At 35.6% G+C, this 23,710-nt stretch overlaps 2 protein-coding genes and 1 pseudogene across 7 annotated transcripts; 1 reads left to right on the top strand and 2 right to left on the bottom strand.

Annotated features, from left to right (window-relative positions):
• Window positions 1-17,449, top strand: ABRAXAS1 (abraxas 1, BRCA1 A complex subunit). Of its 2 annotated transcripts, XM_036906364.2 has the most exons (9): window positions 1-113; window positions 2,102-2,192; window positions 5,599-5,635; window positions 8,528-8,594; window positions 9,939-10,132; window positions 11,800-11,919; window positions 12,906-12,990; window positions 15,093-15,207; window positions 15,581-17,449. In XM_036906364.2, the coding sequence occupies exons 1-9, from the start codon at window positions 27-29 to the stop codon at window positions 16,018-16,020; spliced, it is 1,236 nt and encodes a 411-aa protein (XP_036762259.2). In that variant the 5' UTR covers window positions 1-26; the 3' UTR covers window positions 16,021-17,449. The 2 variants fall into 2 exon arrangements, with proteins under 2 accessions (XP_036762259.2, XP_036762260.2); XM_036906365.2 differs by lacking the exon at window positions 2,102-2,192 and having other exon boundaries at window positions 5-113.
• LOC118922987 (E3 ubiquitin-protein ligase RNF138-like) lies at window positions 3,079-5,530 on the bottom strand (annotated as a pseudogene).
• Window positions 14,615-23,696, bottom strand: MRPS18C (mitochondrial ribosomal protein S18C). Of its 5 annotated transcripts, XR_008997790.1 has the most exons (8): window positions 23,468-23,696; window positions 22,635-22,687; window positions 20,856-20,939; window positions 19,796-19,853; window positions 19,253-19,312; window positions 19,065-19,169; window positions 17,930-18,016; window positions 14,615-15,810 (listed from the first exon to the last, which is right to left on the bottom strand). XR_008997790.1 is itself a non-coding variant. In XM_036906368.2 (7 exons), the coding sequence occupies exons 1-6, from the start codon at window positions 23,565-23,567 to the stop codon at window positions 19,093-19,095; spliced, it is 432 nt and encodes a 143-aa protein (XP_036762263.2). In that variant the 5' UTR covers window positions 23,568-23,696; the 3' UTR covers window positions 14,615-15,810; window positions 19,065-19,092. The 5 variants fall into 5 exon arrangements, 3 of the variants coding, with proteins under 3 accessions (XP_036762263.2, XP_036762261.2, XP_036762264.2); XR_008997791.1 differs by lacking the exon at window positions 19,253-19,312; XM_036906368.2 differs by lacking the exon at window positions 17,930-18,016.
• Between the last annotated feature and the right edge of the window lie 14 nt (window positions 23,697-23,710).

The following is a 23,710-nucleotide window of genomic DNA, read 5'->3' as shown; positions in this document are numbered from 1 at the left end:
CGCCTCTCCGCCGCAGCAACGGAAACATGGAGGGGGAGAGCACTTCGGCGGTGCTGTCCGGCTTTGTGCTCGGCGCGCTCGCCTTCCAGCACCTCAACACCGATTCGGACACGGTGAGCCGAGGGGCGGGACGGGATCCGGCGTCGCCTCGGAAGAGGCCCTGCGCGCGGGCGCCTTTTCGCCCGGTGGCCCGGGTCCCCGCCCGCGAGCTGCCAGACGCCGCAGCGTCTGCTCGCCGCACTCGGGTCTGGAGCCTCCGCCCCCGGGCCGCCTGCGGGCGCCGCCCCGGCCAGGTCGTGAAAGAATTAGCCCCCTCTTGTCACAGGGTTGATTTCCGTGCCCGGACGTCTGTTTCAACCCCCCACCCCCACCCCGACGCACATACACACACCCTTTTCTGGTTAAACTTGGCTGTGAATGGATGGAAAGTTCACAGCGTTCTGCCGCTACCCCTGGGAAGGTTGCCGGTAAAGTTTGTTTCTCTTACTACAGGCACTGGTTTTCCAAGACATCCTAATTTTTTCATGCACAGCAGCTACTGTGCATGTTTGTTGAAATGGTAGGATGGTAAGGGAATAATAGATGATGCATCCACTAGACGTTTTGGGGGAACTCTTAGTGGATAAAGAAGCTTCATTTGGTATATCGGATGGCAGACTTGTTTGCATTGATATCAAGTTTGTTAAATTGTAAGGCCTCAGCTAGTTTATTTTCTGGGGCGTCGAGTTATAATTTAAATATTTAAGTTTATCCTCAAATATTTAAATGCTCATTTCATACTTTGACATAGGTTCAGAAATCTCCAGATGAATTTAGTGTCGTTTCTTAAAATACAGTATTGTGACTATTTTTTTAAAAAACTTATAAAATTTAAAAAACACCGTAAAACTTTGAACCTAGTAGTGTCTTCAAGTAAGTGCTTAGTAACTTACAAATGTAGTTTAGAGAATACGTACCGACAAAGGCTGGTAATTACGAGAAAAATTTGCATCCTTTCTATAATGTAAGGTCTGTCTTAACCAGAATCATTTTTTGGCGCAGTACTAAAAAGGTCGGAATTGATATCGTTTATGTGTACAATTTTAAATGACCCTGTAAATTAATAACAGCAAATATATGATGATGTAAAATGTGTGTGGCTCTGGGAATTATGGAATTTCTTCGGGTAAATATAAACGGAATGGGTCCTTAAGTCCTCTGTAGCTTAAAAAGAATTAGCCCTTGCAGGTACCACAGTGTTAGGCCCTTGTTAGATCTTTTTCCTAAAGTGTTTAAAAAGGTGCTTTTCAGGGTAGTCAGACTTACATTGTCCCTGCTTTCTTTCCTGGGGTTTGTCTAGAATACTAGAGTTGTGGATTGTTCCCCCTTGATTCCAGTAAAGACTCACATTGTGGAAACTATTCCTTTTGTGCTCTTCTATTAATGAAATGAAAAAGAAAAAAGCAGTCTTAACTAACTATAAAAATCTACATCTTCTATCAAGCACCTTGGGTCTTTAGATGTGCCAAGAGAAATAATTCAATTCTCCAGAGTTCAAAGAAATGCCACTGCTTGAGGCAAGAACCAGAGGACCGAGGCCCATGGATCTCCTTTTAGAAAGTAGACTCTGATAATGAATATATTGCCCAACTTTTAATCTAAAAGCACAGATCATTGTGTCGTTTCATAGCTCAGAGGCCTCCACAGGTTCCCAGAAGCACATGCCATTAACCAGAGTCCATGGCTAGTCATTTGGGATGTTCCATTACTGGCGCTATTCCTATCTATTTATGATTTCCTTACAAGTGGGAGCCTTCTCTTCCAAAGACGAGGCTCTACTCCTTGTTCCATAAACTCTGTGTGCTCCTTTCTGGCTTTAAACCTTTTACAGTCCAAGTTTGCTAAAGTCACAGTAGTCCTTACAGTCTCTTGCATTCATTTTATTTTAATGGTTCATGTTTCCCAACTAAACTGGAAGGTGTGCCTGGTCTTTCTTGCATGTGCCCCTCAGCTGGTAGCACACACTTGCTTACATTGTAAAATATTTGGGAATTAGTGGTAAGGTAAGTGACTGGTAATTCTGACAGTGTATTCCATATACTGCTTATTTTTGTCCTCATAGGAAGGTTTTCTCTTTGGGGAAGTGAAAGGCGAAGCCAAGAATAGCATTACTGATTCCCAAATGGATGATGTTGAAGTTATTTATACAATTGGTGAGTCACTTTTATTTCTGTGTCTGCTGTTTTTAATAGTAATATGCTTAAAAGGATCAGCATAAATTGCCTTTTCAACAGTTAAAAAAATAGACACAAAAATTTATTTCAAAAGAATATACTGCACTCATTTCTCAATATTATGGCCCTGGCCTAAAGCAAAAAACAGTATGGGACATAGAAAGAGGTAAGATTACTGTGAAGAAATATCAAGGATGAAATGGCACCTTCATATATTTAAGTGGCAAGAAGGTGGCTGAGCAAAAGGGGAAGGAACCAGTGAGCAACATGAAGAAAAAAGATTAAACATTTTGGCCGAAAGTGTTAAATGCTGCATAAAAGTCTTAGGATGAGAACTGAAAAAACTCAGTGGTTAGATAACAAAAACCGTAAGTAATTCCTGGAGTGTGGTGGGGAAAGGGCGCAGCTGCAAAGGGTTTGAGGAGTGGGTGGTGAAGCAGCTGCAGCTGGTGGCACCTGTTCTTTCAGGAAAACAAGGGAAAAGGGGAGGGAGCTTTAAAATATATAAAGAGTTTTCTGATTATCTAGCATACGCGGTTCTTTTAAGTATATTTTTTTAAACAAAACTGGTGGTGTCCTTTATTAAAAAATTGGCATCATGACATCATACTGTGTTGTGACTATTTTCCCATGTTAAATAGTCCTGTAAAGGTTTTTCATAACTGCATTGTATTCTCTATGGCTCACTTATTCTTACAATTCTATATGACTTCAGCAGTCCATTAAATAAATAAATTATAATCAGGGTTTTCCAATTTTTCATTATCATAAATTATACTACAATGAACATCTTCATATGTGTATATTATGCTGCATCTATTACAGATCAATTTCCTGTGACTAGTAGTACTGACAGTCTCTTGCATTCATTTTATTTTAATGGTTCATGTTTAATGGTTCACTGTTCAAAGGGAACAAACATTTTTAAGGTTCTTGATCTGTATTAGCAAATTGCTTTCCAGAAAGATTATGTCCTTTATACTCATAGTGATTGTATTCTTTTGTCTGCCATTTTAAAGGTTAAAAATTAAACTATATATGTAAACTTCTATGTATTAGTTCATATATGTATGTAAATGTGGTATATGTGTATAAAGTATATGAAGTACATTTAAATTCATTCTCATTAGTCTCCCGTGGTAACCATTGTTGATTTCATATTTATCTTTACTCTTTCACAGTACACATAATATACACATGTATAAATGTGTATATACTTTTATTCACACAATGGGGATCATACTGTATATGATATATATCTCCACTATATCATTAGTGCAGAATAGTATCAATGTGTATAGTTTGTCATTCATTCTAATGGCTTCATATTTCCACTGTATGAATGTACTATAATTTATTTAGCCAGCTATGAATTTTTTGTTAATACAAAACAATGTAACAATATTATATAGTGCATATATCTTTGTGCTTCTGAGTATGTCTGAAAGTCAAATTGTTAGAGGTAGACCACTGCCTTTTGGAAAAGTCATTCCATCTGAGACTCCTCTATAATAGAAGTGCCTACATCCCCATACTCTTATCACCACTAGGTATTATCAAATCTTTTAATCTTTGTCAATTTTATAAGAAAAAAATATAATTTGCATTTCTTGATTACAAATGATATTGTTTATGATTTGACTTTTTTAGCAGGGGGGCCTTTCCCTTTGAAAAGGATAGGTGTGTTCCATGCTTTGACTTTCTACTAGGGTGTTAGGTTTTTTTCTTATTGATTTGTAATACCATATTATAACTTAAGGGAATTGGCCTTTGTCATATGTTACACATGTTTATACAGTTTGTAATTCTACTTTCTTAATGTTTTTTTTTCCTGCTTAGACATAACTTTAAAAGCAAGCCCTTAGGGCATTTTTTTTCTGAGTTGTAATTGGCATGCCACCTAAAGTATCTAATATATTTTGAAGATTTAATTAAGCAGCCATATATTGAACAACTTCATTGTTCCTGGAACAAAGCTAAGCTTTGAGGTTTCAGGCAAGTGCTGTAGGAACACTTAAGCATTTGCTCACATATTTTAAAATGTTGGATTACTTTAAAACAGATGCTAACAGGCAAAATCTCAGAATTAGAACTACTGCATTGCTTTAATTAATGAGATCCTCATCATTTTTGTATTTTCCCTATTTACATTAGAATATGTCTGGCTATCAGTTATAAAGACTATTTCCAGTGTTTTCTCAGGCAGGATTTACCTGAGGCTAACGTTCATTTGCTGAAAAAAAAAATATCTAAAGAGGATGACCGCTTTTCCTTCTTTTTAATAGACTGAATTATTTTTATTAATATACATAGTCAAGTTACTGAAATGGTGACTTCATGAGATTTTCTCCTTAAAGATGGTGCTTGCAGATACAAAAATGCAGAAATGTCTGTAGACTTCAGGTATTTACTAGAAATGATTCTTCAACAGCAGTTTGATACTAGATGTCCTCATCTAGCTGAAGATTCACAAATTCTCCATAATCAAACTGAAGTCTTTGATTTAGATGACTAACAAACTTTCTAGTAATCTGTCTAGGGTTTCTTCAAGGAAGAGACGTACCAATAGGACATTTTACAGGAGAATCTGAAACAGGTGATTACTCTTACAGTGATCTGCTAAATGCTGTCCAGTAAAATTTGATTCTTGTCCAAAGAACACTTGAAAGTGGGATGCCCAGAAGAACTTGTGTTCTCTTGATAAGTTTCTGTGTTAACAGATAGGGATGTTTCACTCCTCTTACTCTACCCTACTGAATCTTGAGAAATCTGAAGGTTTGGAATGTAAGAGGAAACACCTTGTTGATCTTGATACTTACAAGATTTGTAATGATGTTTCACACAGTACAGTTTAATCTGTTTTGCACAGCATATGCAGCTACCAGAATGCAGATGTATTTCTATTGACAAGAGAATAACTCACCTCCAGAAGATGTTGGCTTTTTTTTTTTTCAGTCTGCAGCTAACACCAACAAGCCTCTGTGAAACTACTACTTGAAATAACAAGAGGGAATCCTTTTTAACAGCTATTTTTATCAATTGAATAAAATTAGAACATAACCTTTTTTGGGACTCCATGAAAATACAGCAACTTTGAATTTATCTTTTGTGTTCTTGTTACTAAACCTATGTAGAAGGAATATGGAATTCTAGTTAAGACTGAGGCATTGGTTTGAATTTTGGCCCCACTGCTGGCTTGGCTGAGCAGCTTAATCAGTCCACCTGTTACTTCACCTTTAAAGCCAAGGGAGTGATAACATCTATTTCAGGTTTGCCATGAGGATTAAGTGAGATAATGGTGAAGTACTTCCTGACATGAAGTGCTCAGTACATGTTATTCGGGTGATAATTAATATAATCATAACTAAAAATTCTTTTTTTCCAGATATTCAGAAATACATTCCATGCTATCAGCTTTTTAGGTGAGTAGTATGAGAAAGTAGATCCATTGTGAAAATTATTCTCTTCAAGTTGCAGTAACTTTTAAAACTAACAAAATATCTTAAGTTACCAGTTATATGCATAGTGGTACTGATTAAAATGAAAACTTTTTTTTAAATACCTGAAAATTCACTTGTTCACTTCAGCCCTGGCTAATAGTTCTTTCTCTGTATTTATATGCTTGCTTTAGCTGGTCTCCACTGCCTCTCCCAGGTACCAGTTTACCTTGAGGATTGCATTTCCTTCTCACACCAATCACCTCATTTCATATTATAAACTCAGTAACATGTTCTCATACATCAATAGCAGCCCTTTCTTCTGCCATTTTATTCCAGTTTATCATGTTTCCTCACTTACCGTATATTTAAATGTTGTCTTTTGTTTGTTAACTGGTTAGGTGCTTTATCTAACCTGCTTCCTATTGCTTTTTCTAGGGTAAAAACTTGCACCATCAGTCCTACAGATGGTAGTACTGTTAGCCCTAAGAGGTTATATTTTTAAAACCTTTTTATGGAGATATAACATATATACAGAATAAGTACACAAATAAATGAATTTTCATAAAGTGAATGTCTATAACCACATGATGTGGTTTTTGTGAAGCAGCTTTATAATTTATATAAATTGTACATGAAAAATTGGCATTGCTATCATACAGTCACACCGTATGTACACATCACTAAGGTTGTGTAAGAGTTGCAGTGGAGGGTATGGTTAAGATGAGAAAGATCCAGGCAGGGGATGACAGAAATAAAGGCTTTGTGTGGTCTGAAACTGCTGTTCCAGAAAGAGGAACACAGCTCCTATAGTGCCTTACAGATACATAAAAATATTTGTTGAATGATTGAGGGATTCTTGGTGAAGACTCATAAAAATACTTCCTTGAGAGACTCTGGACCAGCAAAAGATTAGGACAGGAGAGTGGGAAAAAAAGTGATTCAGTATCTTCTGGCAGCTTCCTTAAATAGACAAATTTAGCAGGAGTCTTTTAAGCTGAGGAATCAATCTGATCCAGGGGTGAGAAACCCATGCCTCAGCCTTTCAGCTGTACGAGACTGTGGGGAGAGGATGGGGGAGTGGCATGAGACCCTACCAGAAAAAGCTGTCATTCAAAAAAGTTAACTACACATTTCATTTTCCCTTAACAACAAAGTAATGTGCCTAACATGTTCATGATCTAACCAGTGCCACAGACTTTGTAATGGTAGGTAGAAGAAGCAGGGTTTCTTGAGTTCTAATCCAACAGCATACCATGTTGTTTCTTCTGTGTTTTAAATAATATAGGTGAACATATTAAAAACAAAGTCTTCTGATACCATACTTCTTGGAGTCCAAGTTGAATAAACTCTAATACCCAGTTTTATGTTCTACTTAAGAGGGTGGCAAAGTGTGGCCCACTGCCTGTTCTTACATGGCCCCCATCAATGAATAGTTAATATGTTAAGGGTTGTTAAAAAAAAAAAGAAAAAAACTGAGGAATATGCAACAGAGACTTTGTCTCCAACACAGCCCAGAGTGTTTACTGCCTGGCCCTGCACAGGAAAAGTTTGCCAATTGTGCTCTAATACATTGCTTCTCAAAGTTTTCCACTGAAATACACTGATTCCCTTGCTTCAGGAATCTTGGGGGAGTACCTGGAACATGGCCCATTGAAGCCTAAAACTTAGTCACTTTTTAAAAATTATGCAGTTTAACATGAATTCTGCATACTATATCTTTCTGCATAAGAATGTCCCTTTCCCAGAAACTTCATGTAAAGTCATTGCTTACACAGAAGATGTACATGTTATCTTTGTTATTTCTTATACACCGTGGTGTATTGCCTTATGCCCCAACTTGAGAAGCTCAGAAGTGGACCACCGTAGAGAAATACAGGAATAAATTCTTGTATTTCGATTATTCATGTTGAATTAAAGGAGTAGATAAATTGGAGAAATTTGTTTTGATTTGCTTGAATATTCCCTTTAGATAGGTAGAACACTATTTTCCCATTAAAAGTTTTTGATGAGAAACTTTCAATGTAAGTCTTTGTAAGTGAAAAAGAAAAAATATATTGCCTATTAGGATGTATTTTTTCAGTTTTATATAACTAAATATTTTATCAGTATACAAATTAGGTTTACCAGTAAAAGTCCATTACATTGAATATTATTTGTAAAGGGCTTTGCATAACACATATTTCACCATCATAGAAAAGAATATTATTGATCTCAATGAATGTTAAATTGAGGAAAATACTATTTGCAATCCCTGTTATTGGAGGGGAAAGAAAGCTAGAAGTAAACACTTTAGAATCTTGTAGAATTATCTTGCAATTCTCCCTGCATTCCAACTACAGAACAAAGACCACTAAACTAAACCAGTACCTGTTCCCCCCAAAAAAACAAAAACAAAAACCCATCAACTCCTAAAGCATTTCTCCAAATTTGGTAAAGTATAGCCTTTGGAATTAGCAATGAATAATTGTCTTTTGTTACTGTGCTTCATTACTCATATTACATATTCTTTTTGAATGTATCAATATTATAAAAAGTTTTAATAAGTAAATTATGAATGAATTGTGTACTGGCTATGTGAATTTACAAATACCTGTATTTAGTGGATAGTTTGTTTTGTTTTAGGTTAAAAAAATGTGATGCTCAAACTTACCTCTTTAAGTTTCTCCATTCCTTTTCCTTTTTCATGTTTATGAACCTCATTTCTACCACATTAAGTCTGTTAATTTGAGAACTTTCTCCACTATTTATTTGGAACTCCACATGACAGGCAAGTAGGGTAGTTGGGTTATGAGTAACTAAAAATAGAAGTGTTTGTTAATAAAATCATTTGTATTTTTAGCTTATTTGAAGTACCTTTAATTTTGGCTTTTACAGCTTTTACAATTCTTCTGGTGAAATAAATGAGGAAGCAGCAAAGAAAATATTGTCCAGTGTCAAAAAGGTATTTCTTGATTTACCTTTTCTTTTTTGGTATTGAATATATTATTTTCAGTGCTTGAGAACATGTAATAGTAATACTTTGACAAAACCTTTAAGCAGCATTTATCTTCAGTGTCCTACAAGGTAGGTGAGGGAAGGCTTGTTCTTTCCAGAAATCAAAGGTTTCTGGAAATCAAAGGTCACTGGCTATCTTCAGCCAATGGAAAAATATGCCCAATGTTTCTATTGTACTTTTGCAGCTTTCCAAGAATTTTCATATAGCGTTGCATTAGATTGTCACAATCAAAGGCTCTAAAAGTAAAACTAGTCATTAGAAATATTAATCTTATTCTCATCCTTTCCCTTGGCTATTCTAATTAACACTGACCTCTTCCTTTTCTACATTCCCACCATTTTTAACTTACAAAGATTTACATTAAGGTACTGCCTTCCCAGTACATTTATTCTAGGACTTAATCCATTACTGTTCTTTTACATCACTGCAGTTAATATCGTTCATAGTTCAGGATGTTTTCCTGTACAGCCCCTATTTTGAATCTGCCACAGCTACTGGGTGTTCAGTTAAAACTTGGTGAATGATCTAAAGAAATGTTTTTCCCAAATACAGATTTTTTTCTGGGTACTTTTTCCCTTTTAAAACTTTCTGATCTCTAAGTTGAAAGTAAAAATAGATTCAGTAAATTTTCTCAGTTCAAATGTACAAATATAAAACTCAGTTGCTGAAACTGTTACAGGTAGATTTCTAGGCAGTGTTTGCTTTTTTAAAAAAATAATTACTGTTTTCAGTAGATGAGACTTATTTTTCCAGTTGTAAAAAAGAAAGGTTTACTAATATAAAAACATGTGGTTAGCATGTTTTAGTTTACAAAATTCTTTCATATGATCTTAATCAATCTTGAAACCAATTCTGTGGATAGATTATCATTCCCACATAGGTATCATTTCAAAGCTATTGGGTTCAGCTAATTTAACAAACCGAGTTTCCATACAGGAAAGTTAACTTGTTTTCACTGACTTTTTTTCATTTAAATTTTGACTAAAGGCTAAGATTTTAAGATACCCAATGCCATAAAAGAAACTAGAGGAAGTTGATTGTTTTTTTCTGCAATCTCTGTTGAATAAAATCACAGCCCTGTAAGGAACTGGAGAGTAATTTAACTGCAAGTCAGTATGTATATTTTACAAAAGTAAAATGTGTCCTTAAGTGGATACTTTGTTTATATATGCCCCAAATCTTGCTAGATATTAAGAAAACCACTTTTAAGATTGTTGAAGTTACAGTCAGACAAGTAATAATTTTAACCATTAAGATATACACCTGATACTTTCCTCTATTTTCTTTCAGGATGTGGTTGGTTGGTACAAATTCCGGCGTCATTCAGACCAGGTCATGACATTTAGAGAGAGACTGCTTCACAAAAACTTACAACAATATCTTTCAAGCCAGGAACTTGTCTTTCTGCTGTTAACACCAAGTATAATAACAGAAAGCTGCTCTACTCATCGGCTGGAGCATGCCTTATATAAACCTCAGAAAGGGTAAATGTTGGCTAGTCACTGGCTATCTTCAGCCAATGGAAAAATATGCCCAATGTTTCTATTGTACTTTTGCAGCTCTCCAAGAATTTTCATATAGCGTTGCATTAGATTGTCACAATAACCCTCTGAAGTCTGTCTTCCCTCTATTCTTTAGAGATGGGAAATGTGAGGAGAGATAAGGAAAAGAGAAGACCAGTATGGAGTCATGACTTGTGTTTTGGCACTAAGCCATTATTTATTCTAAGGTGGAAAAAATACATGTGCTTTCGATATTGGTTGCTAAGGGATATAATGTAGAACTTAAGCATGGGTACTTGAGTATTTTTTCTATAACCTCTACAAGGAAGAAAGTAGTTCTTGATCCACCAAAATGAATTAACAGGAACTCCCCACAGGTTATATAAGCATTTTCATGGAACATGAGAATTAAGTTGAGTGCCAAGTAAGATTAGTTTTATTATTCATGGAAGATAGGCTAAATCTCCATAATATTGCCTTATTTTACATGTGCTAATCAGTGAAAATAGCCATTAAAATATTTTTTTCACACAATTACCTTACAGTTTGCACATATCACAACATTTAAAAGACATTTGCCTCAAGTCAGTATATTCTATCTTGGATAAATAGTAAGGAATGAGTTTTTTGTTGTTTAACCTTGTAGGAGAAAGGTAGTCAACAATAGTAACACGTAGTTACTAATTTTCACTTTATCCTGTTTATATATATATATATTTTTTTCTACAAATATTTATTATTTATTGTGTATTAGGTAGTAAACAAAATAGATTCTTCTGCAGCTTTCCTTTTGATGAGGAAACAGCATGCAGTAACTTCGTAATTTTTTTTTTTTTTTTGAGAGGGCATCTCTCATATTTATTGATCAAATGGTTGTTAACAACAATAAAATTCTGTATAGGGGACTCAATGCACAATCATTAATCAACCCCAAGCCTAATTCTCAACAGTCTCCAATCTTCTGAAGCATAACGAACAAGTTCTTACATGATGAACAAGTTCTGACATAGAGTAAGTTCTTACATGGTGAACAGTGCAAGGGCAGTCATATCACAGAAACTTTCGGTTTTGATCATGAACTATAAACAATGAAGTCAGATATGATTATTCATTTGATTTTTATACTTGATTTATATGTGAATCCCACATTTCTCCCTTATTTTTTTTTTAAATAAAATGCTGAAGTGGTAGGTAGATGCAAGATAAAGGTAGAAAACATAATTTAGTGCTGTAAGAGGGCAAATGTAGATGATCAGGTGTGTGCCTATAGACTAAGTATTAATCCAAGTTAGACCAGGGCAACAAAACATCCACGGATGCAGAAGATTTCTCTCAGAACAAGGGGTGTGAGGTTCTAAGCCTCACCTCTGTTGATCCCCAATGTCTCACCTCATGGCCCCCCTGCGACTGTGCCTGTCTTAGGTTGTTCCTCCCTTGAGGAATCTTACCCGTCTCTGGCTAACCAGTCATCTTCCGGGGCCATACAGGGAAATGTAAAGTTGCTAAGTGAGAGAGAAGCAATATTCTTTGAAAAGGTTAGCTTTTTACTTCTTTGCAGATTTATGCCCTGTGGCTTCTATGCCCAGCATTTGTCTTGAGGTATCTTTACCACTTTATCCTGTTTATATTTTAAAACCTCATTTCTTCAGACTTTTCTACAGGATACCATTAGTGGTGGCCAATCTGGGCATGTCCGAACAACTGGGTTATAAAACTGTATCAGATTCCTGTATGTCTGCTGGTTTTAGCCGAGCAGTAAAAACACACAGGTGAGATTCTTCAGCTACTTCCCCACTAAACTTACTCCTATTCAGTTTTTGAAATTAATTTTTGTATTACACAAGCACAAAATAAAAATAAAATACTGACTGATGACTATATTACTGAAGTAAACCAGACTGTTTTTATTTTCTCCATAATTTTTTCTAGCACTTGTCCATTTATAAAATACAGAAGAGAGGCAAGTGTGGTTGTATATCCTGCATATTTTTACATATTTATTATAAGAATAAGTAGCTAGCCTCAAATTAATAATTTCCTAAAGCAGCAGTTAAGATTAAAGGCATGTAATTAGACCAGATATTAAGTAAAGACAAAAAATGAAGCCTTAATTGAGACTCATACTATAAGCTGCTAAGCTATAATTTTTTTGTGATCATTAAGGGAATAATTAATGTCAGAAATAATAACACTGGTATGATATGACACAAAAGTATAAACTTCCTGATAGTAGGGACTAGATGTTATTTTTGTGTTCCCACAGTGCTTAACAGTGTCTTGAAATTGAATACCACATTTCATTGATTCTAAAATGCTTAGTTTTACATTTACCTCAAATTGGGATGTTCTCCAAACCATGCCTTAGCATTTTTCCTTTGCAGTTTATAAAATAATGTTGCCTCTTTAAATAGATGATGACTTAAATTCAGTAAAATATTTTTGAAATGGACTAACACCCTCTGTCAAGAAAGAAACCTTTCCCCCCCATCTTTCTTCAGTCTTTATCTCTTTTTACTTAATCTTATTTTAGGGCTAGCAATAGAACTCAGGAGGCTAAAAAGTTTGCTAATGTGAAGATAGAAGAACTAGGTTTTCTGATTTGGTTTTACTGTATTCAATTAGGTTGACAAGATTACTGGTCCCTACAAAGCCAGAAAAAAGCATCTTCCATTGCTCCTCAACTACAAATAAGTTTTTCATTTTATCATGAAAACGAGTCTGTGTATTTGCTTGAGGAAATGGTTATTTTTTACAGCCCTGAATTTTTTACAGAAGATGGATCTTTAAAGGAGGTACATAAGATAAATGAAATGTATGCTTCTTTACAAGAGGAATTAAAGGTAAGTTAATATGTCAAACACGTAACGACTACTTCTATAGTTCCTATCAAGTTGGTCACAAATTTTTTAGAGATAACCTTGCATTTGATTAGATTTATATTTTTGTATTAGTTTAGCTTCAGTAATAAGACCTCAATCTCAGTGGCCTACAAAAATAGAAATTTACTCTCACATTATGTCTTGGCTGCAGCTCTGTTTTAAATTGTCATTCTCATTGTACAATCCAGACTGAAGGAGCAGCCCTTATGTCGGACATGCTCTTCTGATGCCAAAGAGAAAAGAGCAGAAAGGTGGTTAAAAATTCATAGCAGCTTAGCACTTTTGCTCAGAGCTGGCATGTTACTTCCACTCACGTTTCATTCGCCAGAGAATGTCATGGCAACAGGCTTTTTTACAGGATTAGCGGGAAGCACTATTTGGGAATGGAACAGTCTTCCACAGTACTAAGCTCAATTTCATTGTGTCAGTTCAGGTCCTTTGGGAAGCAGACATCAAGATGGGATTAGACATACAAAAGAACTGGGCCTAAAAAAGATAAAGGGGGGAGCAAGAGCAGGAAGGGAAACTTTCAGTCCAAGTCTTACACCTGAAAAAGGAGACAGGTAAGGGAGGATATTTGGGTAGGGAGCCTTAGACTGCAGAGCCACAAGAGTTTCAGCTAGGCTGATGGGGAGTCTTTAAGCAAAGTTGACCTACAGGAATGGACTTGAATACCTCCACTGTGCTTAGTATTGGCTAAGAGCTGCTTAAGGGAAGTGTATCCTAAGCACAAACACAGTAGTGGACCCAAAAGGATGGCAGCTGGGGTGTTAATTAACTATGCTTCCTCCAAATAGACATCTGAGTAGTATAATCCATGGCCACCATATTTATCAATATAGCACATAAAGAAAAATGGGGTTAATACTGTGGCACACTACTAATATCCCACACTATTTTTTCAGATGAATGATAATTTAGAAAACTGAATTACACCATTGTAGCATAACTATTTTTACCTTGCTAGTCTCTAGTTATTTTCCCTCATGTATACATGCTTTTACATAGTTGACAGTGTGGAGACAGAAATTTGTGTCATGATTTATATTTGTGTTGCCATATATCATTTTTAATGGCATTGTATTTCATCGAGCAATATATTAGAACTCCTACGATAAAAATACCAACTTGGGTTAAAATAGGGAATGTAGAGCTATATTACAGGAACTGTAGGCAGAAAGCAGCTGAGCTTCAGGAACTAACTGGAGCCAGGAGCTGGAGTGCCATCAACTTTTTCTCCCTTTGGGTCTGCAATTGGTTTCCTTCATAGTATCTACAGATCTGTTTATTCATCCACTGGCTGACCAGACCACGGCCAACCCACAGCTCCTGCATTTAAATCTCTTCTGTTCAAGATACTACGATTTGGCAGTTGGCTAAGTGATTTATCTCTGCTTGGGTCAGCTAGGGTGAAAGCTGGTGGGTTGCTGGTGAACTCATGGCAGGGTGAACAAGTTCATGAGAAATACAGTGAGATACTAAAAAGTATGCACCAAAACTGGCTATATACCATCTTATTACCCATAACTAGAAATTAGTTTACTTTGATTTTATTCTAAGAAACATCTTTTACAAATTTTGTTAAGATATATTTCCAAAATGAAATCACTAAATCAAAGGGTATTAGTACATAAAATGTGACACATAAAGCCAGTCTGCTTTTCAGTAATAGGTTTTAACAGAAATTAAAATTTCATAGGTTTTTTTCATATCAGTAAAACATAGTCACTTTTATTTTTCATTTGTTGTCAGTTTCTTAATGGTAAATGCAGTAAATACGCATGCATTTCAAAGTAGGTAGTATTTTGTTTCAAAGTGGGTTAAACATTTATTTCTGTGTATCATCAAGGAAATAACTGGTATGATAAAGCTATAAATGGGAAGTGAATACATCTGCAGAGCATGTATTATTTAATGCAGTACCATACAATTGCTTATTGTTAAGTTCCTCAAGAAAACAGGGAAATAAAAATTTTAAAAAGGCAAATATTTGACATTATATGCTGTGAAGAATTTTAGTGCACGACTTGGAACTTGATCTATGCCCTCATTTTATTTTGCAGGATATATGCAAACAAGTAGAACACAGTGAGCAAGCAGTAGAGAAACTACTAACAGATGTAAACAGACTGAGACAAGAAATTAAAAAAAGAAAACAAGCACAGATTCAAGCAGCACGTAAGTAAAGTTCACACATTACTACCTTCTGTGCTTTAAAAAAAATTCTCACGGATGTGACCTATGGATGAGCCAGCTGCACTAAATGATGCATTTGTCCACCTTAGCAGTGTTTTATTAATACCTTTAAATCCTCCGGAACAAAGAACATGGTACTGTTAGAGCTATGCTATTCCATTATTAAAAATATGCAACTTTTAATTTTCTCTTAGAATATTGTGCATATAAACTAAAATTAGGGGTTATACACACCATTTTTCTCAATTTAGATAGTTTGAAAGAATTGTTTTAAGTCTTTTATTATCAAATAGATATTACAAAAGCTTTGTAGAACAAATATTTTATGTTGAACTTTTCTTTTTATTTTGCTTAGGAGAGAAGACTGTTGTCCAAAAAGACCCTCAGGAGAACATTTTTCTTTGTCAAGCTTTACAGACATTTTTTCCAGATTGTGACTTTCTTCATTCATGTGTTATCTCCTTGAAAAATAGGCGTATTTCTAAAAGTCGGTGTAATACCAGCCATCACCTCAATGAGGTAGACAACCTGACCTTAATGGTGGAATACACGGACATTCCTGAACCTAGTCCAGCTAGCAATGCGCTGCAAAAGACCAAGCGTAAAGTTTTAGATACAGATGATGGATGGCAAGTAAAGAAGTCACGGCTGTTAGAGATACAAAACAAACCATCTAAAACAGATACTGATAGTAGTAGCCAAGAAAAAACATCCACAACAAGCAGCCCAGAAACAGATGAAGAGATAGAAAAAATGAAAGGTTCTGGTGAATATCCACAGTCACCTACATTTTGATCCTTTTAGGCCAAAAGATTTTTCATTGGCTGAAAGGTAAAGCCAAACATTTCTGTTGTTTTTACTCTGTCCAATGATTTGCAGTTACACACAGTAAGTCCTAGTGCATTTATTTTATTAAGTACTTTTAAAAATACCAGATGCTTAGTCTAAAACTTTTTCTACTTTTACTAAACTGTTGGAAAAGTAAATATTCTTTTAAACTGGTACAGCACTCTTTAGAACTGGAAAAAGAACTAACCTTATCTTCACAATATAAGTCTAAAGTTAGTATGAAAAATTTAATTTTTATCTAACTCATTAACATTCCTTAAGTTATGAAAAATATTACATTTATGGCTAGGGTTATCAGATAAAATGCTGGACACCATACAATGTTATTACTTACATTAAAAAATTACCCATTTTTTAGCTGATAATTGAAATTTAATGGCATATCCTGTGTTTTATTTGCTAAATCTGGCAGTTCTGATATGGTATGACTGTAACACAGCACAAATGTAATCTCTCCCTTCCCTAGTCTACAGTCCTCTATACAATATTGAGTGAATCCAGAATTTGAGTACTGTGCTTGGGATCAGTAGTTGTTCAGCTGAAAAGGCCAGTTAAAATGGGACTTGGAAATGACACATACCCATATGTACATATATATAATGTCCATCACAGAGATTTAATTTTAACATCAGAAGTGTACAGTTGTCAACCATTTATTGTAGGGTCAGGAACTTTTCTGCAAGAATATTGGAATTCCAGTGTAAATTGCAACCATTACATAATCATTACAATTCCGTTTTAGTTTCTTTAAAGTGAAGAATTTAAAGAAACTTGCAAAGTAACTTAAGTACAAAATGCTACTAGGTTTTTTCATTTCATAGCACCCTCCTACTCCCAGTCTTACTAAAGTGTCCTGACCACACCTAATTTGACAACTGTTTTTTAAAGCTAGTTATTTTTTTGCATTTACTTGGTTTTTGTTCCAACAGTAACTTTTTCTTTAATGCTCATATTTCATCAACACAATTACAAATGCAACTGACATAGGTCTGGGAACAAAAGAGCACTCTTGGCAATGCAGAACTCAATAGGTTAGGAGAATCCTGGGCTTCTGTATGATTTTTAAGGATGTAAAGTGCCAGTTTAATTCAGTGAGTTAAGTGGAAGTTGGCTAAGGGAACTCTTACTGTGGTATTTTTGTGTGTGTCTTTTCATAACTTTGAGAACTTCCATTAAGCATATGCATGTTATATGAAGCCTTCATGTTTCACTCACTGGATGAAATGCTGAACGACACAGTTTGTCCGTTGCTGTTCATGATAGAGAAAATTCATAGAATCAAGAACTGTCATCTTTTGTCTCTGTTAACATGCACTGGATACCATGGGGTGCTTACAAAGCCAAAATAAAACTAGAGATGATTTGTACAAATGAGTTTCTGTTGGGATTGTTTTACTGGTTACCTAAGCAGCACTGTGGTGGCATGCAGGGCAGAACGGAAATAGGCTGTCAGTCTGAACCCTAATTTAAAAATAACCACAGACATCACCAGAGCATATAGAACTTGATATGCAACATCAATGATTATTAAATGCAACCAAAACAAATCCACAAAATTGGAATCTGTTGGAAGATGTCAAGAGATGACCTTGAAGCTGGCCCTGGGCAGAGGCTCCTCAATCCTTCCTGTCCTTGGAATATACACTCTGCCTACTGTTTCCACAGTGGGAACTGTGCCAAGGACAAAGCCCTGAGAGAGTAAGATGCTGAGACCGTATGAACTGTGTACATTACTGAACCCAGCTGAGTCCTCTACACAAACTTAAGATTCTGGTGGGTGGGTATGGAGATCTTGTCTTGTGGCCACCTAAGACAAGCCTCATATGTTCCTTTGCTTATTAAAGCTGCCACTTACCAATCTGGAGTAGTCTGCCTCTCTGGTCTTGCTCTTCAGGTGTGGAGCCAGTTTACTAACCAACAGATCAACAGGCTAAACCAGGAACTGCAGAAGCAACAAGCAGTCAACATATGCAAATGTCTTCTGAAGCCTGAGATTTTTCAAAGACTTAATTAAACTTGTCTAAATGGGCCTTCATACAGGTAATTTGCCAACCAACACACTCTAGAGAGGTACAAAAGTATTTAGCTCATTTTATACAGTGATCCATCTTCTTGAAGAAAGAAATCCTAAATTTTCAATCATAGGGAATTTGCTGAGGTCATTAGTACATAGCTGAACTTCCATAATTAAGTTTGATGATCCAACTTTCAACAAAAAGAGAGTCCCTACAGGACACTTTTTTACCAATTACTCTCCATCTTTTGGCAATTAGTTTGTAGCCCTGGAGTAAGAGAAGATGATGTAATTCATTGCCTATGAATCATTTTAAGGACACTACCAATTTCAAGATAAACTAGTCCATGAATAAATGTTAGGTCCTGTGTGACATCACCACTATCCATCCCCATGTACCTCTCTACAAAGCAAAGACCCACTGGGAGGAGGAGGGAAGTAGAAGGCTAGAGCGTAGAGGAAGGTAGGGCATGTTTATATTTGCTAGTTAGAATCTCTTCCTAAGTAATTTCAAGTCCACACCATGTCGTCATGTGTGGTCTATACATTATACAAGCATTCCACTTTCCTGTACCCATATCCCTAAAATCCCATCTATCTGACAGAATCTGGGCCTAAAGTAAAATTCCAATACAAATCATCCTTTCCATATTTAATACCCCAATATCAGTGGTAAGACTGTATGAGCTATTTGGGGACCAAATGTAAGTGGCAATCCCACAATATCAATTCTTTTTAATTCAGGTGAGTAAAATGTAACAAGTTAACATTTTAAATAATTGGTTTTCTTTAATGAACATTTACTGGTATGAAAAGGAAGCCTCACTCCTGAGACACTTTTTCCTTGTAAGATTTCAAATTAAGAATTAAAAACTTAGTATTTCATAGTTTAAGATTTAGCCTATTAATTTTCTACCCAACAGTTATTAAATAAGTCTTATAGTTTGAGTCAGTACAGCACCATACAACCACTTACTGTAAAGTAAGTTTATTGATGATAACCTTTACTCCCGATACTTGATGTTACAAACTTTAGGGTCTTTAAGATATGCAGGATCCTTGTATGTAACTGGCATAAACCCTGTAAAGAAACAATGAAAGTTCTTCACAAAGGATAATGACCAAATTTTGATTAGCCCAATTAAGTTTTTCAGATGCTCTTACCCATTATTTGAGCTCTTTTAATTGCTTTTGTAATTTCTCTTTGTTTCTTCCCACAAAGACCTATAAAAGAAATGCTTTCTTACTCATAAAGAGGGCCAGTATTCAAAATGTATTAACAACTGAAGCATTGGAAACCTCTAAAGAGCCAGACAGTATCTTAGGCTTTGCAGACCATATAGTTTCTGTCATAATTACTCAACTCCACTCACAAAACAGCCATACATAATACATAAACTAAGCTATTTACAAAAACAAGTGGCAGATCAAATTTGGCCTGCAGGCAATAAAATAGGCCTTTAGTTTCAATAGTCTAGGAATGACTATCACATATCCCAACACATCAATGCAGTTTTTAAGCCCAAGTTTGCTATGTGTTGTCAGCTTATAATTAAACCTAAGCATAAGAAGACATGCCAAGTAATAAAGCTTTTGGCCTAAGGAGGCTTTCTCAAAGTATCCTTAGTATCTGGTCTAATAATGATGTATAGTACAACTTGAAAATTTAACAGTAGATATATCTTCATTTAGCTTGCTATAAAATACCTGTTATGTGTCTTCCATAAATGCATCCAGTAAATGGAGAAATAAACTGGGACAAAAGCTGGAGTTTTATTTGGAAAAGAAAAAAAAGTTAATATATTTATTAACCTTGATTGTGTCTATTTCAAAAAAACCTAAAACTTTGAAGTTATATAAGCATTTACTAATAAATTTCAAACTTCATAAAATATGAATTAAAATACTGAACTAATCCTATTAACAGATCATCTTTGAAAATAAAAAAGCTAAAGAAATTACTAAAGTCAACATTTATATACAATGTGTCAAATTAATGAGCATATTCTTTCAGTGCTAAAGCTGTTTCCATAACTTTTCCACGCATACTTTTCTGAAATACTGCTGCTTATAACAAGATCCTAAACATTTCATCGATCTTCATACACCATCACATATCAGATTATAAGGAGGTCTTTAGGAGGTACAAGTACATCAGGCCATTTGCTATAATTTATGTTCTATTAATATGAATTCTTCTTAAGCACTATGCAGTACCAGGCACTGTTTTTGGCACTATGCATTATCCTCCTAATATGCTGCATTTTAAAGTTTCTTAGTTTTTCTCCCACTATAGCAGCTATCACTTTGTACTACAGTCAGTATATTTAACTCCACCATTTTCTCCCCTAAAGTTGCCACTTTTAACTTGCTGAGTGCTAGATAAGAGATAAAATTATATTTGAAGCAGTGATACTGGTGCTGAGACAGAAATCAACTTCACTGGGAGAGTTTTTTTCAAACTCTCAACTCCACCAACTAAGAATCAGTACCATAACGAGCTATTGTAAAGATGTTTGGGGTAGAGAAAAAAGAGGAAGAAACACTGAGCTGAAATGATAGCAAAAGAGGTAGAGCCAAGGGGTTCTTGATGGAATAAAATAGCAATGCCTTATACACAGATGTTAAGATTTAAAATTACGAAGTTGCTAAATGGTTGCCTCTACATAAAGCCTATTATAAAATTGACTTAATTCTCTTTAGTTAGGACTAATAAAGAAGCAAAATCCTAAAACAAAGTATTGTAGTGAAATAAACCAGATCTCACCTGTACATTCTTATAATCTACACGTTTTCCACATAATACACACTTCTTAAGAGGTTCCTTATAAGGATTTTCCATTGTAATGGGCTAAGATAAAGGGGAAAAAATCTCATTATACACTTTAATGTGCTAATTTTGAGTTAAAAAATCTTAAGGTTACCACATTTAAATCTATGCAAAGAATTAGGTGTATCCTTTTTACTCTGAAGAAGAATAAATACAAAAGCTTGGCTTGTAAAAGAAAAATCAAGTGATTCTGAAAAGAATTCACCATTTTAAAGATTTCAGTGAGCTCATACTTACTTTGTACACGTATTTTATTTCTAGTTTGGCTAAGGAGGAACTAAGCCATGGAGGATGATTCTGGGATAAAATACAATCTTTAGAGAAAAAAGAGTTTATAAGGAGGAAAAAATTCAAGTCTACAGTAAGTGATTCTCTCCTCAAATGTTTTGCCCAGACTGCAGTTGACTAAACATTCTTAACTTAGATTTAAATTAAGAGAAACTTACAGTACAACAGATATTATATGTGTCTTAATACAATCCCTAAATCCATCCCTATATTTATCAGATGTTTTGTCACTATTTTTATGTTTATAAAAAGACAGTGCCCTCATGGCTTACTGTAATAAGCTTCTCTGACTACAATTTTGTGGCCCAGCCTGCTTTATAAGTTTGTATCAGCCTTTTTGCTTTTCTATCTTCACTAGTACCTCTAGTGCTTCTGTCACAATGCCTCCCTACTATAATCAGTATAGGCTTGTCTCCACTCAAGAGATTCCTAATCTAGAAATGACTTTGAAGTCATTGAACCCCTAGAGTTGTAAGTGAAAATTCAAATGAATGGGACTGAGTATACCTTTTTCTGAAAGAGCCTGTAGCTTTCTGTATAGTCTCATTGGGATATTTATGACCTAAAAGAAGCTCTAATAATTTCCTTTACTCTCTTAACTATGGTATGAATTAGATGACCAAGATGGATGCTCAGAGGGACTAGAGATCTTTTTTCCAACTCCTCAAACTTTCTTAATCCAACTTACAATCAGCTCATATGTAATAACTATGTTCCTTTTTTACACTGTGCTAAGTGCTTTGTGTGGTCTGATTAGTGTCAAATTATTTTTGTATACAGCAAGAAAACTTCTACTAGTACTTGAAACCCATAAAAATCCCTCTGTGGGTACAAGAAACTGTAATTAATGTCCTAGTATACAACTTGAATTTGACCCCTCATTTTTTAAGACAACTCTCACCCCAAATGTGATGAATATGGGCACAAAGAATTGAATTTGAAATGCGAAAGAGAGCCAAACTACAGGTAAGCTCTATAAAATCCTTTTATTGGATTTTCTGCCATTACTGCACCAATCAAAACTACCTTTTTTAATTTTGAAAGCACATACATTAACTCAAACCCTTAAACTGACAATCCAGGATTAAAATACAATGTTACAGAAGCCATGCTTCTTGCTAGTAATCTAGGAATTCTCATTTCAAAGCTCACTTAAGTGACTACTCTTGAATGAATTATAATTTTCAAACTCAGACTGATTACTATCTTGTTTTGTATTCCAGTTGAACTCTATTCAAATAGCTAATAAGAATTTGGTCGTATTTGCAAATGCAAATATGTGACTACTCATAAATGAATTATAATTTTCAAACTCAGACTGATTACTATATTGTTTTGTACTCCAGTTGAACTCTATTCAAATAGCTAATCAAAGAATTTGGCCATATTTGCAAATACCTTATAAAGAGAAATAAAAAAAATTCTTACCAGGTCCTCATTGCTGGTTACTTGTTTATATTGTGAATAACGTCTCCACAGCACTGCAATTAAACAAACAACAAACCAATTTGTTTTGTTAACTCACCAGCTAAGGAAAGGTTTTGTTTTTATTGAGGCAAGATGAATCAAAGGACACCAGAGAAAAGTTTTACATTCATTATACTCACAACGACTGAATAAAAACTTTTAGATTTGAGTTAGATTGAGACTTAAGACGATTGTGCTTTCCGGGGCTTTGGGGAGAAAACATGTATTTTCCTACCTATAAAATCTTTCACCTGCTCACTTCCTAAAATTTCTTTTCCCTTCACCCCAAGGTTAGAGACAGGTTTTAACGCAAATACGGGAGAAGCAACAGAAAAGCATTGTCATACCCAAGGGAAAGTGAGTAACAGATCACCTACAGAGGGTAGTTATTGGCAGGGAAGATTAAAGTTCAGAAAATAAGACTTGAGGGCGTCATTTCCCAATTTCGCCCTGACGTGGTACCTCAGACACCTGGAATTTGCTGCTGGGTGACTGGAAATGCCCCTTCCCTACCAAGTCTACCCGAGAACTTAAGCAAGTCCCTGCCTCTTTTTGGATAAGCACTCCCATCACACCCTTCGTGTCAGAAAAAAAAAAAAAAAAAAGCACTGGCTATCTAATGCCATCTTCATCTTTACGATACTAGTCACGGCTATCAGAGATTCCTATCATGGAGAATCCCTGTATTGCCAAAACAGACGTCGTTCGCCTAGCAGTGACCACTCCACCGACCTAATTAGGGCTAAAGGAACGGTTGCAATATGACAAAGGCGCATAGGATATAGAGACTTTACCCGCGTGAATCCCGGCCTCTGTGAGGCAGACAGGAGCCGTTACGATGGGCGTCAACGTTTTCCTTCCTAGACGGCAGCAAACAGCAGCCACAGTCGCCATGGCTCCTCACTCCTCCTCTTCCTTTTCTCCAAAGCGTCCTGACAAGTCCCTTCCGGTACTCTTCCCCTGTTGACGCGAGTATTCCATTCAAAGGTTCCGTTGGCGAACGCGGAGAACACAGAGTGGGTGAGGTTTTCAATGCG

This window comes from Manis pentadactyla, chromosome 5 (assembly GCF_030020395.1).
Source record: "Manis pentadactyla isolate mManPen7 chromosome 5, mManPen7.hap1, whole genome shotgun sequence".
Taxonomy (NCBI): domain Eukaryota; kingdom Metazoa; phylum Chordata; class Mammalia; order Pholidota; family Manidae; genus Manis; species Manis pentadactyla.
Note: the sequence above shows the minus strand (reverse complement) of the source record. Positions and strands in the feature narration are given on the sequence as shown.

What these genes read in the sequence shown, in the direction of transcription:
- MRPS18C (XM_036906368.2), bottom strand. Translation starts at nt 23,567, where the DNA reads ATGGCGACTGTGGCTGCTGTTTGCTGCCGTCTAGGAAGGAAAACGTTG. An exon ending in AGAGGCCGGGATTCACGCGG is followed by an intron (nt 22,688 to 23,467) that starts GTAAAGTCTCTA and finishes GTTTAATTGCAG; the next exon opens with TGCTGTGGAGACGTTATTCA. An exon ending in TTATGGAAGACACATAACAG is followed by an intron (nt 19,313 to 19,795) that starts GTATTTTATAGC and finishes TTTCTTTTATAG; the next exon opens with GTCTTTGTGGGAAGAAACAA.
- ABRAXAS1 (XM_036906364.2), top strand. Translation starts at nt 27, where the DNA reads ATGGAGGGGGAGAGCACTTCGGCGGTGCTGTCCGGCTTTGTGCTCGGC. An exon ending in TGAAGTTATTTATACAATTG is followed by an intron (nt 2,193 to 5,598) that starts GTGAGTCACTTT and finishes CTTTTTTTCCAG; the next exon opens with ATATTCAGAAATACATTCCA. An exon ending in AGCACAGATTCAAGCAGCAC is followed by an intron (nt 15,208 to 15,580) that starts GTAAGTAAAGTT and finishes TATTTTGCTTAG; the next exon opens with GAGAGAAGACTGTTGTCCAA.